Source organism: Leptonychotes weddellii, chromosome 14 (assembly GCF_054177405.1).
Source record: "Leptonychotes weddellii isolate Sample4059 chromosome 14, ASM5417740v2, whole genome shotgun sequence".
Lineage (NCBI taxonomy): Eukaryota > Metazoa > Chordata > Mammalia > Carnivora > Phocidae > Leptonychotes > Leptonychotes weddellii.
The window spans coordinates 31,678,387-31,698,998 of NC_138382.1; the positions used below are offsets into that span (position 1 = coordinate 31,678,387).

At 37.3% G+C, this 20,612-nt stretch overlaps 1 protein-coding gene and 1 pseudogene across 12 annotated transcripts in view; both read right to left on the reverse strand.

The window, feature by feature from the left end:
- The window catches only part of MPDZ (multiple PDZ domain crumbs cell polarity complex component), a 164,863-nt gene that overhangs the window by 61,432 nt on the left and 82,819 nt on the right, over positions 1-20,612 (reverse strand). For all 12 annotated transcript variants that reach the window (XM_081802990.1, XM_081802989.1, XM_081802986.1 and 9 more), the window contains 3 exons: positions 15,378-15,662; positions 14,993-15,116; positions 5,208-5,406 (listed from right to left, as the gene is read on the reverse strand). In XM_081802990.1, the coding sequence (XP_081659116.1) occupies positions 5,208-5,406; positions 14,993-15,116; positions 15,378-15,662 (608 nt within the window). The remainder of the gene's footprint in view (positions 1-5,207; positions 5,407-14,992; positions 15,117-15,377; positions 15,663-20,612) is intronic.
- On the reverse strand, positions 7,606-14,926 carry LOC115941583 (large ribosomal subunit protein uL6 pseudogene; annotated as a pseudogene).

Sequence of the window (20,612 nt, forward strand, 5' to 3'; positions counted from 1 at the left end):
CGAAAGTCTGAAGTTCAAACTAGCATAAGTTTATGGGAAGACTCTCTTACTAATTTGTAGCAACTCTGTAATAAGTTATTTTGGTTTTAGAGAAAAGCCTGATGTTTACACTTGAATGGTCACTTAGTAATTAAACAAGTATTGGCTGAATGCCTGTAATGTGGAAGGCACTGAGCAAGATGTTGACTACAGCTAGAATGTTTAGAAACTGATATTTGAAAATTCAAGTTTACTGCTATCCTATAAAAGGCTAGATAACCAATATACCTCCAAGATCCTCAACTTAAGGAATAGTTAGGTAAGAGAAACACTGAACTACAAACTGGTTCTGCACTTGTGCAACTAAAAAAGAAGTATGTATCAAAATTACACAATATAAAAATCATGAAGACTATTAAACTAGCTATCCATAACTTACCCATGAAGACAATAAGTACATAAAACCTTAGCAGGGGAGGGCACGGATCAAAGGACTGTCTTTTATGTCATAATAAAATCCGAATTATGCCACTGGTATAATTTACTAAGGGAGGAAGATATGTAATTTCAGACATACTGGATATTCCATAAAAAGCATTCACTCTGTGAGGTCACTTAAATTTGGAGTCAGAAGACACAGCTCTGTGTGCTCATCAGACTGTAACGGGAGGGTAAATCACCACTACTTAATCTCCATATCCTCAATCACAAGAAGGATGTCACTTTTCATGCGGCTATTGTAGCTGAAAAGCATAAAACAAATATAAAACAGTGCTTTACCAGGGCATAAGCTAGCCTGGTCACGCCTGATCACTCTGGGCAGACTCTGTGTACACTTGGGAGTCTCTCTTCATGACACTTTTACCTCCAGGACCAAAAAATAAAGCAGAAAGCACAGTTCAGAGGGTTTAGGAGTACACTGGGAGACAGAGTCGCATTCTAATTCTGGTCCTACTTAATTTATTCATCTACAAAAACACCTTCTCTATGGTGTTAAAAATATATTGAATAGTAAATTTGAATTTATCCCTTCCCAAAATAATGAGTAAAAAATGTATAACGCATTATGTCAGGAAGATTGATTCTATTTTATACAAAGACAAATAAAGATAAACCTAAAAAGCCTATTCAAGAAAACTGGTATTGGGGCGCCTGGGTGGCTCAGTCGGTTAAGTGTCTGCCTTCAGCACAGGTCATGGTCTCGGGGGTCCTGGGATGGAGCCCCAAGTCATCAGGCTCTCTGCTCAGCGGGGAGTCTGCTTGTCCCTCTCCCGCTGCCTCTTCCCCTGCTTATGTTCTCTCTTGCTCTCTGTCTCTCTCTCTTAAATAAATGAAAAATAAAATCTTAAAAAAAGTATTATTTCTGAAGATTCAATAAAGGTAAAGGGAAAGCCAGAACACACTAGCAAAGATAATAATAATCAGTTCAAAGGATTGTGTTTTTAAAATGTTTTGAGAAGGAAAAAAATGTTTCTATCCCAAACAATGCCAAAAATGAATTTTCCTCTATATTTGTCCCAAACTGTTTTTCCTTTTACCAAGGGTAGGGGACAGGAAGTTTTACAAATATTTTTATGATATTTTAGACAGCAGTGAGAAAGAGGAAAGAAAGCAGTTTTCATATATATTTACCCCAATACAGACAGTGAGGACACCGGAACAAGATTCCCACAATGCAACAGCACATGCAAAGCAATTTTAATACATGCCTAGTCATATGGCACATAAAACCTCCGAATCCCAGGAAGGGCACCAAAAATGAATTATGAACTGAATAAACACACTGAAACAGCTTCTTTGAGAGCTGTATTAGAGATTCTTACACGTAAACTAACCTTTGGTTACAAATGGAGTGAAAGGATGAAGAATAGCATTCAGTGATGCTGAAATGTGATCCGGCTATTAATCCAGAGACCGTGCCTGCACACACAGGCAGGATCATTCCCTACAAAGGAGCTTGAAAGCTTAGTAGTTGGAAAATATGATTTTCAAATGAGTTCCCAATCATCAGTGCAATGTGAACAGGTAACAATCTCATAGTTCTGCTGGTATTTACATTCTCACATAAATGAAGAAAAGAAAGCCAAACTGTTCACACTGAGTCTCTATCTGGATCTATCCCTGCAATGGGAAGTTACAAAAGCATGAAATGGTTTTCACAGACAAGTTGTAACACACAGCCATAATGAGCTTTTGAATCACCGATACTCACACATAAAAGGGGGCTCGATCATCAGCAGGTGCTGCAGAAAATCTAGAATGTGCGGCATACGCAGCGGCATCTTTTTACAATGGTGTTAACAAATGTCAGTGTCTTGTGCGGAATGTGAGATGCATACATATGTAGTTACAAGTGGGTGCTCCTGGTTGTTTTTTTTTCCCCCTTTCCACCTCCCTCCCCATTGACACCTCCCCCAGAAAAGCATCTGCTCTTTACTGGTGTCTATAGCAGTGATTATTAACAAGCATAGAAAAATGTAACTGCAATCAATCTTTTATTCCTTGATCAGGAATTCATCCCACACTTTAGGTTAAGGCAGGTGAATTCTGATTCAGCTCGGTAATTATCTGGCAGATGTTAGAAGCAGCTGCTGCTAAGCACAAAACCCTGGCTATTATTACAGAAATATAAGAGCTCCTGGCAAGGTGGAGTGAGAAGTGAAACAGAATGCATTCTGGTGAGGCTTCACATCTGGTTTTCCATACAAAATAATGAAACCTGGAACTTAAACTGGCTGTTCTTGAACTCTTGAAACTCAAATTATCTACCCAGGCATGCATGAATGCACACACACAAAGTTCCTTGCTATCTATCACAAACGGCAAAAAAGAAATGGGGTGCGTTGTCTTCAATAAGCAATGCTTTTCCTAAAACCAATCAGTTATGAAACTGAACCATTTAGAGTCTTTTTTTTTAAGTCCCCCCCAATACACTCCTCCACTACCATCCCACATTAAACTAGGTTCATAACAAGAGACAAAGAGGAAGAGATGTGGATGGAGCCTAGATCCACGTAATGACTACAAAGCTTAATTGGCCAGAGGCACTGATATGGTTCCATTCAGAGTAAAGGAAGGACTAGACTTTCCTTTTGGGAGAATTATTCACATAGCTCTTAAGGTAATTCTAAACCTTCTGCTACATAAAAGCTAGTGATAAGGAAGGGACAGGGCCAAAACACTTCATGCAAAATGCTGCTCAGCCCTGGTCAATCTAAATGGCTATTTAGTTTTATCATTTCACACACTTTTTCTGAAAAAGGATTATATGATTCGAAATTCTCTCTACCATTTACCCCCTAAGTCAAACTATAACCATCTGAATCTCAGCCTTAGTAGGACACTTGGGAAGAAATTAACGTGTTTTGTGATTATGTTTATGAATTATGTGTGTGTGCCCCCACACACAGGTGAGAATGTGAGAAAGAGATTGATTGGCTAATTGATTTCCAGAGGAGGGAAAGTTGCAGGATTTTTCTTATTCTCTTTTTTAATTTAAGATATTACATTTTGACTCCTGGGATCCTAAGGCAGTAATTTATGAAGTTACCTCGGATACCCTTAAAGGTCCTAATAAAGCTGCTGTAAGCATGAATGGGTCCATCCTGGTGCTGACTCAGAAGGTGGGAAAACAAACAAACAAAGCAAATAACAATAGCAGTAGAAAGAAGGAAAGGAGAAAAAGAACTTTGGGAGCTTGAAAAAGTACCGGACAACTTTCCTAGAGTTGACTAGATGCCTAACTATGCTAAATCAATGTCACAATGGTCTTATTTCTTGGTCACTTTCTAAGTGTTGCAGTACATTAGAACTGAGGGGGACAGCGAGATAACCAAGCACCATTTCTGGTGCTCAGAGTGCCAAAAAGTGGGCAGGGGACCTGCAGCCGTGCTCATAACAGAAGACATGCATTATCACACAATAAATCAAATGACCAATTACCAGGCCATGTGTGTTTTATACTACATCTAAACTATGTAAGCTAAAAGCCTTGCAGTAAGGGATCCCCACGTGGTCTACATCCTTCATCTTTGAAGCTAGCGGGATGGACACCGGCCCACAAGTGGTAAAGAAAGCTCTTAAAGTTTTTATTTTTTCTTAGAGGCACTGAAATTTTTAATGTACTTGGACTCACATTATTAAGATAATTAAGGAATTGTCACAGGATGAAATGATCTATTCCATTATAAAAGTCAAAAGGGCATGCAAAATTATGAAAGCCCATTAGAGAAATTCTGCCCCCAAATAATACTACTTTTGTATAAGATGGCAGAATCCGCTTCAAACAGTATATATTTTTCTGCTTTTAATGATGGCAGAATGAAAAACAGACTGTATATATATTTTTTTCTTATCTAAGCTCCAGCAATATATACTTTGCAAAAGAATAATACAGAATGCAGTCAGTAAAATAACATTAATACAGCAAAGTTTCCCATAATGGTAATCATTACATTAATTTAAGGTAAATAATCTTTCCCTGAGCTCTTATTTTACTATTTTATTCCTTATACATTATATAAAAATATTCAATGGTTAATGCTAGAGAAGAAAAGCCAAGCTATTACATTGATGAGGTGTGACAGAGTCATGAACTGATTTTTATGTTGGCTCAAGAAATGTTTAGTAACTTTAAAAACCAAGCCACATCTATAACGTGCTTTTAGCACATTATGGGATTATGGTATAGTTTAAGCATTTCCTGACAAAATATCCTATGTGACCTACAATTGGACTATACCAATATACTGGTGACTGCTCTTGGATCATGAGGTAGTTGACCAAATGGTAAATTATGGGTCAGACTGATGCTGTTCTATATGGTCTTTTCCATGAATGGCCATTAAAGAACTAGCTTAGTCCTAGGATTCATATACATCAATTAGGTAGTACACAGTCCCTTACATTGAGGCCAACTTCTTTGTAAGATCCTGAGTGGACCCTCCTGCTCTCTGAGAGATGTCTCAGGTTTTTGCAAAAGCACTGGAGTAAAATTAAACATGGGAGGCAAATCATTTTCAAATATTTCAACATCGTATAGTCTTAAAGAAACTATATCTACAATCAAGAACTATTCAGGAATAGTCAAATTCCTGAGGGTTTTATTTTTAATAAATATGTGATAATTTTTGCATATTAAACAGAAGTACATACTGAAAAAAAATTCTGACTCATGAATTGAAATTCTCGAATTTCCCAAGCCAAACTGGAGTCCAAATGATACTTACTTTATGTCAGGCCCAATGAGAGAGTGTCTTCTCAACATCGCTCGTGCCTGGGCATTGGTTAAACTGATAGTAGATTCTTCATTAATAGATAAGATGCAGTCCCCAACAGCAATCCGGCCATCTCGACTAATGGAACCTCCATGAATAATGCTTCGAACGATCATCCCCAAGCCATCCTTATTAGCACTCACTGTCATCCCTATGGTAAAGGAGGAGCACAGATATGTATCAAATTCGTGACCCTGAAATTCATTTTAACTTGAATTTAATAATCCCTATGGATTCATAGATAAAAGAATAGGAGTAACTTTTTTATCCAATAAAAAAACAGTCAAAAGGAAAGAAAAAAGTTTCTAACACAAAATATATTTTAAGTACATTTTAAAATGTTTCTGAACCTGTATCTAGAAAAAGACATTCTATGTTGAATATACTGGAGATGAAATAGGTCTACGCTGTGGAGTGAATATAACTCAGGCTATTTGATGTGTTGCCCCCTAAATAGAAAACTCTCCCAAGGAAGGTATTTTGACAATAACAGATCAATTTTATAGCAGTTCATCTCTTATACATAGAAGAGAATAAAGAGCAAGACTACAAATGGAAAATGAGTTGTATAAATTAAGAAACTCCATGCTATTACCTTATTTCTACATCATTTATTCATTCACTATATATTTACTATATACTTACTATGTGCCAAGTTCTATGATGGTTTCTTGAGATGAAAAAAGCATACCTAACACCAAGAAGCTTGTATTCAAGTCTTATCCTCAGTGCCTGATGTACAGTCTGTTTAACTGAAGTGATGTGGACCTAATTCTAATCTCTTCCCATTTCATCTCTAAATCTGAAGTTCTAGGAGCTCCAGATCTGGGTATTTCATTGCCTGACATGTTCCCTAGATGGCTAATAGGAAACGCAACCTTAGTATATATAAAATTGAATTTCCAAGTTTTCACTTCCCTTATTTCACCAGGTCCCTTCCTCTCTTTGCTAAGGGCATCATTATGCTCCTCTGCATTTCTCAAAGCAGAAATGCTGGAGTGGTTCCTCATTCCTAACTCCCTCGCTCACCTCTTATCTCTAATCCATCACCATGTCCTGTCATTTCTAGCTCCAAAATTTATCTCAAATGCATCCACCTTTCACTGTTTCCACACTAACCCTACACCAAGCCGGCACTCCTTGCCTCACTTTTTGAAAGAGCTTCCTAATTGCTCTTCCTAATTGGTCTCCTGACAACCGCCAATGTGTTCTTCTCAGAACAGACACAGCGACCATTCAAAAGAGACAGATCACATCACTCCCTTGCTAACAATCTGTTACCGGTGTCCTGTGGTGCTTCATATACAGCACACCTAATTGGCACAGATGTAGGGCACTGATGGACTGGCCCTCCCGACATCACCCGTCTTGAGCACCATGCCCTTGGCTCCCTGGCCTCCAGCCTCATGGACTGCTTTCTGAAATAGACCCAGTCTCTCCCCACCTCAGTCTTCGCCTGACACCCTCTTCCTGCAGCTCTCGCACAGCCAATTCCTTCTCACTCTTCAATACCACTCCCTGAGAAAGGGTTTCTCAATAAACACCCTCTAAATTTATGTTTCCTTCTCATCCTACCCTCACTCTACTTCTTCAAAAATATAAAACCTTTTGAAATTATGTTTAAAACTTTATATAAAATTAATGTAAGGAGGGGCGCCTGGGTGGCTCAGTTGGTTAAGCATCTGCCTTCGGCTCAGGTCATGATCCCAGGGTCCTGGGATTGAGCTCCACATTGGGCTCCCTGCTCTGCGGGGAGTCTGCTTCTCCCTCTGGCCCTACCCCCTTTTGTGCTCTCTCTCTCTCAAATAAATAAATCTTAAAATTTTTTTTTTAAAAAATGTAAGTAAATTCACGTAAAACCAAGTGCTAAAAGTTCCTTCCAAACAAGTTTATGTAATTAAATAATGTAAGGAGAGCTATAAAGCTATAAGGGTAGTTTATAAAAACTGGCTTTGAGAGACATCACAAATTCCTTTTTAGGTTTGTATTTTTTATATAAAAATAAAGAAATTCTTCTAAATATTAATTTTAACAATACCAAATTAGACATGATATTTCAAATATTTTTTTTTAATTTTTAAAAGATTTTATTAATTATTTGAGAGGGAGAGAGTGAGCGAGAGAGAGCATGAGCAGGGAGGGGCAGAGGGAGAGGGAGAAGCAGACTCCCCGCTGAGCAAGGAGCCCAATGCAGGACTCGCTCCCAGGACCCTGGGGATCATGACCTGAGCCGAAGGCAGATGCTTAACCGACTGAGCCACCCAGGTGCCCCATATTTCAAGTATCTTTTTAAGAACAATCCTGACTATAATATGTTTCCAACTTGATATTTCATGTCTAGATATGGGACATCTGAGCTCTAGTTATCTAGCTATAGTTCTCTCATAGAAATGAACCATTATCAAATGTATTTAAAATATTCTGTTAAGACTTACACTAATGATTTTTATCTTTATTTTTTTAGCAACCACAAATGAAGTTTTATTGGAACCTGACTGCGGCTGTTCACTGATGGATCTTCCATGGCTGTGTCCATGCTGCACCAGCAGAGCTGAGCAGGCACAACAGAGATTGTATCCCCTACACAACTGAATGTATTTACTGTCTGGTCCTTTACAGAGAAAGTGTGCTGACCCCTGTTTTACATCATCATAGGAAATTTGCTAGTTCTTGGCTCTACCTCAATTTTCCCAGCCATGGAGATTCTTTTTTTCCAACAGCTTGATCGAAGTATAATTGACAAAGAAACTATATATATTTCAAGCATATAATGTGATGATTTGATAGACATATACCTTGTGAAATGGTCACCACCACAGTTCAGTTACTTACATAGTTACCTTTTTCGTGTGTATGAGAACATTTAAGATTGATTCTTTTAGCACATTTTAAGTATACAATATAGTACTAACTATGGTCAGTGTACTGGACATGAGATCCCCAGAACCGGCTCATCTCACAGCTGAAGGCTTGTATCCTTTGACCAGCATCTCCCCATTTTCCCCATCCTTCAGCCCCTGGAAAACACTATTCTACTCTGTTTCTGTGAGTTAAACTTTTAAAAAAGTTTCCACACATAAATGAGATCATGCAGTATTTATCTTTCTCTGGCTTATTTCACTTAGGTCCATCCATGTAGTGACAAATGGCAGGAGTTCCTCCTTTCTCATGGCTGAATAATAGTCCACTATAATGGACGTTTTATTTTTTTATTTTTTATTATTTTTTGGAAGCACATTTATTGATTTTAATGTTCCTAAGAACTGTTTTCTGGGAAATTTTCTTTTTTTCCCCAAGTTTTTATTTAAATTCAAGTTAGTTAACATATAGTGTAGTATTGGTTTCAGGAGGAGAATTTAGTGATTCATTACTTACATACAACACTCAGTGCTCATCACAAGTGCCCTCCTTAATGCCCATCCCCCATTTCAGCCCATCCTTCCCGCTACCTATCCCCCTCCAGCAACCCTAAGTTTGTTCTCTATAGTTAAGAGTCTCTTATGTTTGCCTTTCTCTCTGTTTTTATATTATTTTATTTTTCCTTCGCTTCCCCTGTGTTCATCTGTTTTGTTTCTTAAATTCCACATATAAGTGAAATCACAGCAGCATTATCAACAATAGCCAAACTATGGAAAGAGCCCAAGTGCCCATCGACTGATGAATGGATAAAGAAGATGTGGACAGTGTGTGTGTATAATGTGTGTATATGTGTATATATAATGTGTATGTGTATATATTATATCTATATATATATAATGGAATATTACTCAGCCATCAAAAAGAAGGAAGCCTTGCCATTTGTGATGGCATGGATGGAACATTAAGTGAAATAAGTCAGAGAAAGACAAATACTAATGACTTTTAAATGTATTATTGTCAAGAAAACACCTCTGCTTACCATAAACCAACAAAAAAGTTTAGACACTGTTTCATCCAAGATGGGTTTCTTATGAGCAAACAGGTGGCTCTGAAATGTTTCAATAGGGACTCTAGTTTGCCCGGATGCTGCCACCCTTCCCCCAAGACCCACCAAACAACTGTACTATAGTAAAACTAAAATGCATGACTATGAAACAAAATTTAATTTGGTGGCCTGTACCAGGACTCTAACCCATCATCTTGTTCTCACTAGCACCATGCACTCTACAACAAAGCAAGTCACAGACGTGGGACAAGTCACTGTGAGCTATAGTAAACATGACCTCTAAGTTCATTTTTAATGGTATGTTTAACTCACAGTTCTATCAGCTATCACTATTAAGGCCACCAGGTCACATCAACTACATAAACCAGAAGTTGGCACAGTTTGCTCAGCTTAGAATCCCCTATCACCAAATGATAATTTTGCAGGTTCAACAAATTCGATGTAATAGCCACTAATTAGATTTTGGTTGTAATTTCTAAGATCTCTCGAATTTTTCCTGGAAGAAGTGTAATAGAATAGCCCAAAGCATGTACGGTAGAACCAGAGAACTGGTTCCAAATCTGAGTTCCACCACTTTTAATCAGTGTGGCCTCGAGCTGACTTAATGTCACCCTTGGCTTCATTTTACTCATCTGTAAAATGGGAATCATGCCCCCTTTTAGGGTTGTTTAGAGAATTATCTGAGAAAAACATGTGGAGTTCCTTTCAAAGTGCCTGGCACAAAGTGCTCAATAAAGTACAAAATAAAAACAAAAGGAAACTCACAAAATGTATTTTAAATGCATCTCTATCCCAATCCAAAGCTACACTGCTCTCTAAGGGCTAAACGCAAATCTTAATTCAGCTTCAAAATGAAACTTCTTTGAGCAATCTTCATGTAGCCTTGGGTAACTCAAGCACTGAAATGTATTATACGGTACATGAAAATCAGAGACAGACTAAGGTTTGAGTACTGGTTCTACTCTCTAACAGCTGAGTACCTACAGAGAAATTCCTGAGTCTGTCTAGGTTTCTAGTCCTAATCAGTGAAAAGAGGATAATACCTTTCTTTCCTTCTTACCCTTTTTAACCTTTTCTTTTTACTTTCTAAGTCCTAACACAACATAATTATCCAATGGACCATAAACCTTATCAAAAATCATCAAGATCAAATTTTTTTAAAAAATCACTATATGCATGTGTAGTATATCGGCATATAACATTCCTCCCTTAAATTTAACAAAGTAAAAAAAAGTGATTTGTGACATCAAAGCAAACAGAATGTGGCAGCTTTTATGGAAACCTGTCATTTATTAATAATTTCTCTGGTTAACCCTTGAGAAAGAAACAAATAATCCAGAAGGCTAAAGCTGCAAACAACCTTACACAGTTGATTAAAGGGAGAATCTGAATCTAAGAAAAATGTGCTCAGGGGTGCCTGGGCGGCTCAGTTGTTAAGTGTCTGCCTTCGGCTCAGGTCATGGTCCCAGGGTTCTGGGATCAAGCCCCGCATCGGGCTCCCTGCTCAGCGGGAAGCCTGCTTCTCCCTCTCCTACTCCCCTGCTTGTATTCCCTCTCTCGTTGTGTCTCTCTCTGTCAAAAAAAGAAAAATGTGTTCAGTGATAGACCCTATCGTAACATACTCTCCTACCAACACAAAGCCAGCCTCTAGTTAGGTTTTCTAAAACATAAACATGCTTTTTATTGCTTTAAGTTGTAAAGACAACACCTTCCAACATTAAAAGCTTAAATGAATGCTTTAATTATTTTAATGCTTTACATAGACTTTAATAGTCCTTTTTTGTGATTCCGTTCACATGTAGTTACTCTAAGTGCTATAAAAATCTGAATATTGAACATCTGTCATTTGAGATCATAGAGAAATGTTCTCTCTTTGGCATACTGAATGCAAACCCCAAAATGCTAGAGAAACCTCACTGGGTTCCAGAAAGTCTAACATCCTGGGACAAAGCCCTGTAAATATTTTGCATACATAAATTATTTCAAATAATGTCAATGAACCAGAGAAATGACACTAAAAGTTACTTATACTTTTGATATTACAACTTAGTTGGTAAACTAATGAGGGTATAATGTCACACTTACAAGTAAGTGGTTTAGTCTCACAAAGCAAATGAAAGGGCTTCCTTAGGCTTTAATTTTAAGAAAAAGCCCCAAATCAATACAGCTTTTATTGCATCTTTAAGATTTCATAAATAAGTCTGAAAAATCATCTGGCATCTTGCTGTTTCTATAGCTGGATGACTTAGATCTCATTCATCAGCCTGCTGAACTGTTCCTTTTTTAAAAACATAGATACCATCCAAAAATTTTCTGATATCCTTGCTTTTAACTGTTGTGGCTTGCTGAATCAGAGCAGCTGAGTTTGATACAGGTTCAATATCATTTCCTTCAAGAATTAACTCATGTTTCTGGGTTTGAGATACCGAACAAGCAACACTTGGCCTCATCTGAACCCTGCAGATGTATTTTTCACCCAAGACATTTTGGATTTCAACAAGAGAACCATTCTCCTGAATAACAACATCGATGGGGAATTGACCATTCACAGACCTGATCTTGTACTGGAAGCCCAGTGTAACGCCCTTGGTCGTGTTCTCTGCATGACAACAGATTACCATGGGCAGTAGCCCATTCTGTTCAGTCCTCAGCCATTTGTCAACTCAGAGCCTCTTCTTTTGCTTTCCAAGGAGACTGAGCTCTACACGGATGTGACTGATGTCCCTTCGCGGGGTTCCTCTGGGACCCTTCACAATACCAGTGCATCCCTTCAGAGTGAGGTCGACTTCTTCTGTGTTGACAGAGTGTTGACAGTGGTCTTTTGCTCTCACAGTAGATGTGGCAAAGAACTCTTATGCTTTAATTTTAAAATCAGAGGTGACTGGGTGGCTCAGCTGGTTAAGCATCCAACTCTTGATTTCAGCTCAGTTCATGATCTCAGAGTCGTGAGATCGAGCCCCGTGTTGGGCTCTGCACTGCACATGAAGCCTGCTTAAGATTCCCTCTCCCCCTCTACCTCTGTCCCTCCCCCTGCTTACACTCTCTTTAAATAAATAAATAATTTTAAAAATAAAATAAAGGTTTAAATGAATATCCTGATATAATAGAAAGCAAGAACACTTCACCTTTCACTACTTTTTTTCCCCAAGAGCTTAATCATCTTAGTATTTTTTTTATGTCAAAACTCAGAAGTTAAGGTAGAAGCAACCCAAGTGTCCAACAACAAATGAAGGAATAAACAAATGGAATACTCAGCCTTAAAAAGGAAGGAAATTCTGAAAATATTTTTTTAAAAAGGAAGGAAATTCTGACACATGCTATGAATGGATGAGCTTTGAAGACACTCTGCTAAGTGAATAAGCTAGTCACAAAGGGACAAATACTGTATGAGTCCACTTACATGAGGTACTTAGGATAGTTAAGATTTATAGAGACAGAGAGTAGAATGGCTGCCAGGAACTAGGGGACAGGGAGGATATTTATTATTTAATGAGTATAGAGTTTCAATAGGAAAAGATGAAAAAGTACTAGACATGTTTGGTGGTGACAGCTGCACAACAATGTAAATGGACTTACCTGTCACAGAAATGTACACTTAGAAATATTTAAAATGGTCAGTTTTATGTATCTTAGACCATACTGAAGAATGATGTAGCCTAACATACTAAAAGAACAAACAAAAACCCATTTGGCTGTCTCAATAGAGGAAGAAAAATATTTGACAAAATTCAACATTCTCTCAGCAAACTAAAAATAGGCAAGCAATCCAAAGGGTCGGTTTGTAAAACCAGGTATGGTCAAACCATGACTGTTAATTGAGTCTCCCGGCGGCTTCCAAAATACTTTACCAGTCTAAGCCAGAATCATCTTAAAACCCAATCTGACCCTGTCACTCTTCTGCCCTCAGCAACCGCTGCCTGTAGGAACCTCCAGCAGGAGGGTGCTAGGACAGAAGTCCTGTGTCCTGCACATGAACCCCTCCAGCAACTGTATCCCACCTACCATTCCGTTAGCATCACGTCTCACTCCCCCCCCGTAACACCTCACTTCATCCACGCCACACAAAGTTCAGTAGTGCTTCACATGTCTGCCTCAGCACTAGCAGCTTCCAATTCTCCCCAATTATGTGATAAAAATCTCCTTGAAATCTTTCTAAACTCCTCCACGCTCAGAGTAGGGATCCGCTATTCCCTCCTTTACGCCTTCCATGTTCTTGCTATGAATGTCTAGCAGAGCATGTACAGTATTTTAATGCATTTAGGATTTGATATGTCAATTTGCTTACTCTCTTAAACTCATGATCCTTGAGGAAAGTGGTTAAATCATGGTGTCTATGCAGAGTGACTACAATATAGAAAACAATAAATGTTCAATAGTTGAATAAATAAATACATTAGAATAGGAATTTTCACCTGGGCTTTGCAAAATCTCTGCCTTATAAGAAGGTCAAAAAAAATGGGTTCCATGGTCAATTAAATATAAGAAATGCTGCATTCTATAACTTCTTAGACATCCACAACGCACATTTGAATACCAAAGATACTGAGAGGTAATACAAACAAAAACCTGTCTCCTTAAGTGTATCACATTCCCAACTTCTAAACTTGTGGCCCATTTATAACTTCCATTAACATCCTATAGAACTAGTATTCAAAGTAACATGCTTTCAGAAACACTTTAACAGATGAAATATTTCTGACATGTTTAGATATCTATGATATCTGTCTCATAATTAACAAATTATAGAAAGTTCTATAGCTTAAGTTTTATATTACTCTATTCGGTGTAATATGAAAGAAATAGTAAAGTTAAGTAAAAATTCTCTGCTATAGTTCCCCATTTAGCTGCTGTTAGTAGTACCCAGCTGCCACCAAATGGAACAAAATTTAGAAGGAGACAGAGACTGGAATTCTACTCACCAAGTAAGCATGGTTAGACTTCACTGCCAAGTCTCAAACTTAACAAGGAAACAAGACTCTGCCATAAGATATCAATGCAAAGGGCATTGCTTGGTTACATGATAGAGGGAACAAGATCTCTGATGTAGAGCTAAACAGTGTCTTGGGCTACGACTGGGCATCCAGAGCAACTAAGTTACGATCCTGTTTATCAGCACCAAGCACTAGGGACAGAGCTGAGTCATGAACGCAAAAGAACAAATGTGCTCTGCCTCCATATAGTTTTAGCCATTGTAATTAGGATCTTATTTCTACAGGAAATCTTCTTTGCCCAATTCAGTAGGGTTTGTGATTATTAACCAGCCTCAACCCCTTTATGGGTAAAAGAGGACACAAAAATCCTGCCACCCGGAAAGAAATACTGAATAACTTGCATTTATAGTTTGGTGGTAGCACACCTGGCTGTCTTTTTAGTCTTTATTTCACTGAATGAGATAAATTAAATACAAACTGACTTATGCATAACTGGTAACATTCAAAGAAACTAATAATTTACTTTTTCAAAGAATTCTAAATTCCAAATTGCTGACTTTTCATTTTCTAAGAATTCCTTTTCTGATTTGCTGTTTCATACACAAACAATTCATATATCTTTTACTTGAATGTGAATGAGGCTCATGAATACTTTTAAATAATTAAGAGAGTGAGGATTTAAGCTAGTCTGAAGTCAACAAACCTGTTAACCATTTCAGGAAAAATAAAGAGTACATAAAAAGAGAAACCAGAAAAACTACAGGAACATTTATGACATCTATTTTACTGCTTACGGCCAACAATGCTGAAACCATGCTCAAGACTTTGTCTCTGGCAAGGGAGTTGAGAGGGAAGATAGGTGTGCAAAGGAAGGCACTTACCTAGGCTGGAGTTGCCTTTTGCTATAGTAATAGTCCTCTCAAACGATTCTTTGGACAGGTTTTGGAGCATGACGCACTCCGCAGTTGAGGTCAGGGAGCTCTGCTGAATTAAGAACTCGGAGCCCTGACAGAAAATACATAAATAAATAAATAATTCACATGGAAAGGAAAACAAGACTTTGGAGTATTTCAACATCACTCATGTTCTCTAATTGGTTATACCTTCTTCAGCAGGAAGCTATAACCAATAAGTTCACAGGTTGGATTCTGAAAATCTCAACGTCAAGAGAGCACTTGCTCCAAATGCAGAGATCAGCCAGAATACTCCAACGTGTCACTGTTTCCAACCTCATCATCATATACAATACATGTCTTAAAATGTTACCTTTCCAGTTGAATCAGGTAGCATGGGAGAAGTAAGTTCTGCACTTGATATCATTTCATTTGGTAGGTGAGATTCAGCCCACGTTCTTGTGTTTTCACATTTGTATGGCTGTTCAATAGCATTTGCAGGGGTATAATCATTTACAGTAAAGCCAGAGGCAGGCCCCATGCTCAAGTCTACTGAAGATGGACTCTCATCCTGTCTTTGCAGGAGATTCTGGGTGTATAGTTCCTCCAAGGACATGTGCAGATCAAGTACTGGATCTGAAGAATTTTCAATAACATCCTGATGATTAAAGAACAAACAATAAAAAATCACAGCCAGAGTTACATCAATGTATTTTGCAAGACCATTTCTTAATGAATAACTAGTGGAAAACAAAACACAATATAATTTTCATTACTCAAGAAGTATTAGCAAACATACAAATTCTTCTCTTAGCTGACATTCTGTATATCTTTATTTTTATAAATGCTTTTGTATGCCTTTCCTGCAGATCATGTATGTCATGTTCAAGTGGGTTATATTGTACTATATATTGTACATGAGACCATTTAGATACAATATTATGTTCTGTTCACAAATAAAATTATAGTTCAATCCACACAGGAAAGCAAGTAACATCTACTTTCAAATCTTAAAGAGTAGTTCATTTTCAATCAGTATGAAGTTCCTATGTAAGATCGAGAATGTAAAGAGAATATTGATTCTGATTTATAAGAATCTCCAAGGAAAAGTTATTTTGATAGGCATTTCTAGGTATTTAAGGAGAACAGAAAGCTATGTAGTTCAAATTATGATAGGGAAAACTTTCATAAATAGTCTGCAAGATAAACAAAGGGAATACTAAGAAGGTGTATAATAAGATGTAGGCTCTAATCTAGGCTCTCTTACATCATAACAGAACCTCTCTTGACTTATTTAATTTCTAAAATTCCCCAAAACGCTAAAATTCTAGTTTGACATATATGTATACATCTATTTACAACAGATATATTCTATCACTTATGTGCTTTGGGCAAGCAGTTGCTCCATCAACTGGTATTGAATAAACATATGTTTGTCCTACAATTCTCTTATTAATATTTTTAAAGTATGAAAGCAGCATATGGATACATTATCATCAGAAAAGATTCAAGTCATGCAGGTATATATATGTGTGTACATATAGAGTATAATATGAAAGCTCTCCCTATGGGTCCTACTTCCATTTTTTCCCTGGTAGAAATAGCTGGAATCAGCTGAATGTCTATCAGAATTTTTTATTCATTTGCATACTAAATATGTACAAGTACAAATACACACTCACATATACATGCAGTTATACATTTTTAAAACATTAATTAAGTAGAATGTTTTTACTTTCTTTTTTGAGGTATCTCTATATCTAGACATGAGAGATTTCCATGTCAGTAAATAAACGTCAACCTCAATCTTCTTATGACCACAAAACTACTCCCAAGTCTGAAGGGCCCTGGAGTACAGACTCTGGAGTGCATGTTCAGACGCTCACTGCACCACTAGCATCCTCTGTGCCTTGGTCCCTTCATCTATTGATTGCAGAACATAAAAATAATTCAGGACTATTGGGAGGACAGAGAGAGTTAATGCCACAAAGTACTAAATAACACATCTGACTCAACAGAAAATACCCAATAACTGTTAGCCATTATTGTTATTTTTATTACACATCTTTGTGCATGTGAGAAAATTTATTTAGTATAAACTCCTAAAATTATGGGCCAAATAATACGGGCACTTAAAATATTGGTACATATTGCCAAATAGTCTTCCAATTTTCTCTCACAAAAATTTGGGACTACCTGTGAACTAATCTTGCCAACCCTAAATTAGTTTGGTAATTTGATCTGAAAGAAACATATTCTAATAAATATAAACCTTAGCATTTACTATGCATGTCCCTGACAATTAATGAGGACATGCCATTTATATATCTCCTGTCAACATTCTCTTCATATATTATATCCAACTTTTCATCAGGGGGTTTCCACTTGTTCCTGTCATTGATATACTCTGTAGGTAAAGTCTGTAATATATACCACAAGTATTTCCCCAGCCTGTTACTTATCTTTTCAGTTTGTACGTTATATAGATATATTTGCAGAAATTAAATTATTTATGTAATCAAGAATTCTTTATGTAACTCTTTATGAAATTCTTTACATAATCAAATTTGTCAAAATTTTCTGTGCTACAGAGTTTCAAAAGTTGCTTAACAAGTTCTTCCACACAAAGAAAATGAAATGCTTTCTAGTATTTTTCTTCTGTTTTATGAATGCTTTCTTTTCAGATTCAGTTCTAATCCTTCTAGAATTTATTTCAGGGTGTGGTGTGAGATATGGATCTCTTTCTATTTTTTCTAGAAGGGTAATCAATTTTTCCAACAGAGTTAATTACATTCCTCTTATCAGCATAAGTTATCTCTCTGGAATTATCAAATATTCCTGGTACAAAGAATTGAGGCAAGTGGGAATATCGTACAAGCCAGGAACATTGTTAGACTCTTCAGGAACAACGACAGGAAACCATCATCCTCCACATTGCTGGAACCTAGACAATAACCTGTTGGCCCATTCACCCAAATTTGATGACTTTGTTCTAATGAAAAATAACAATGCACTTACTACAGAATTAGCTTCTGTATTACTAAATTAATTATAATATTTAGCAGTATATCATCTTCCCCAGGCCTCAAATAAAGATAACAATTAAAACTGCTTTTCATCACAAAAGGAGGTCAAGCCGCCCTTGTTAGCTAGGGTTTACTATAAATCGTGTGACAGAAATTTCCATGCATTATTCATAAAGGAGTTAACACAGACACATAGAAAAGAAAGAGCTAATCAACACAGCAGACAACATACGCCTACTTCAGAAACGTTTCTGGTTGCTGAACAACCAACTGAGTTTTATTTTTAAAAGTCTTAGGGATCTAAAAGAAAAGCAGTTCTTCCCTTGTAAGATATTCGAAAAGAACTCTATAATTTCCCAGTGCAGCTTGGTACCTAAACCGAAGTCTTGCAAAAATCCACATTAACACGTGCCTCTACTTGATATATTCTTTTTTTTTTTTTTAAGATTTTATTTATTTATTTGACAGAGAGACAGTGCAAGAGAGAGAACAAAAGCAGGGGGAGTGGGAGAGGGAGAAGCAGGCTTCCTGCTGAGCAGAGAGCCCGATGCAGGGCTCGATCCCTGAACCCTGGGATCATGACCTGAGCCAAAGGCAGACGCTTAACAACTGAGCCCACCCAGGCACCCCTCTACTTGATATATTCTTGTTCGCCAGAAAAAAAAAAAAAAAAAGAGAGAGACAGGTTAAATAAAAATGTCAAATACACTTGAAAAGAGCTGTTTAAGGGTGATGAGTAAGTTAGGATGATACCTGGGCACGCTATTTACCCAGATGATTTATTTATATAGACTAGCCAAGTATTGAAACACTCACTGGACACAACCTGATCTTCTTCATAAGCGGTCTACCACAGAAACCCTTCCACACTGTGGGAAAACATACTAAAAGCACAGCCACTTCAACTTACTGTCCTTTTCCCACTCTTTCTGAGATAAGGTATAGTACTTCCTCTGTTGTTTGTGTACCCACCCTACTGAGCAAAAAAGGGACTTCTTTTATACTTTGAGAGCTTGCAGTTTTGTCACCAAGACTTCCACAATCACTCTCATCATCTTGACTAGAGTGATTTCATTAGTTTTTGACACTAACTGTTTCTCCAAAAAAAGAAACAAGCAAACATTTTAAGCATGGGTGTGAAGGCAGCAATATTGATGCTACAGAATGACAGTAGGTAGAGATCTCTAGGAACAGGTAGATTTTTTTTTTAAATCATGGAATCCACTGGCTATGTTTTGTGTGCAAGGTGCAAGGAGGGGCTTCTAGCTTGACGAACACTGAGTTCAACTTGCACTAGAATCAATAGCATTTCCTAGTGGACCAATATGAGGAACGAAGGACATGCACCAAACTGGTAGTCATTTCATCCCTGGAGCGACAGTGAGTGTGGATATACAACGGAGGGTGGGGCTTGGGAGTGTGGATAAGGAGTAGACGGGGAGACTCATTACATAAATAATCTTTATTGGGTGTATTTAAAAATCCAAAACAGAAAAAAATAAATGAAAGCATCTTCTCCCCAAAACCATGTTGAGCTTTTAAACAGAAGTCTACAAGCGTTTAAGTTTGGAAAACAATTATTTCTGCATTTTGTTGTCTTTAAGGGTGACAAGGAAAGGGGGATAAAAAGAAAAAAATTTAAACCTACAACAATGAGAAAACCCACTGGGTTTTTGCCTTTAAAATTCACATCTCAATGACTTGCCTCTATTAGTCCAAATGCCATAGAAGTAGCTCTACAGTATTTTTCAGATTCTTGAGTAATGGCTATTTTCCTTAAATGATAATTAATCAAATTAAGTGAACACCACTCCTTAAAAAAAATCAGAATGGTCTCCCAGATGGGAGAATTTTGGACAAAGGAGTTCCAACATATGCCTAGGAGCCTTTGGTATCTAAGCTGCTGTCAGGCCCACACTCTGCTTTTAGGAGTCAGGCCTCCCTCCTATGATGAGTCCCAGCTCTGGGTGATTAGTTCTTAAAACTTCTGGCAGTGTACCTGACCAAGATCAAAGATTTCTCATTAAGGTAAGAAGAAAGGTGAAATTATCTGTGCATTTCCAACCACCAAGATTATTACATATCTAGCAAAGTCAAAAACCTAGGAATCACTGAGATCCTCAAACTCAATTTTACACTTCTTTAAATCAGTATGGAGGCTTCTCTGTCTTAAATATCTTACAAGATTTTATGTTATCAATTAGAGGGTTCCAAAGTGAGCGCACTCTTAAGAAAAATGGCCAGAAAAAAAATGGCCAGTTCTAAATTCCATAACAAATTGCCATTCTGTCTTTTTAAAATAAATTTAGTGCAAAGAAATAGGAAAATGAATACATCATCTAATTTTTTATTTACACATAATCTTCTGGTAAATATCTTGGTGCTATAAAGACACCACAAAACAAAAACAAAAATAAAAACAATGTTGCAGAGATTTACCACGATGCAGAAACAGTCCTACTTTCTAAGAAAACTGAAAGTACACAGAGTAGTTTCAGTGTGTTTTAAAACATCCTCATTAATGTCTTCTTTGTTGTTTTGTAGTTTAAATATTTCAGTTGATAGGCCAGCTTGCCAAAATC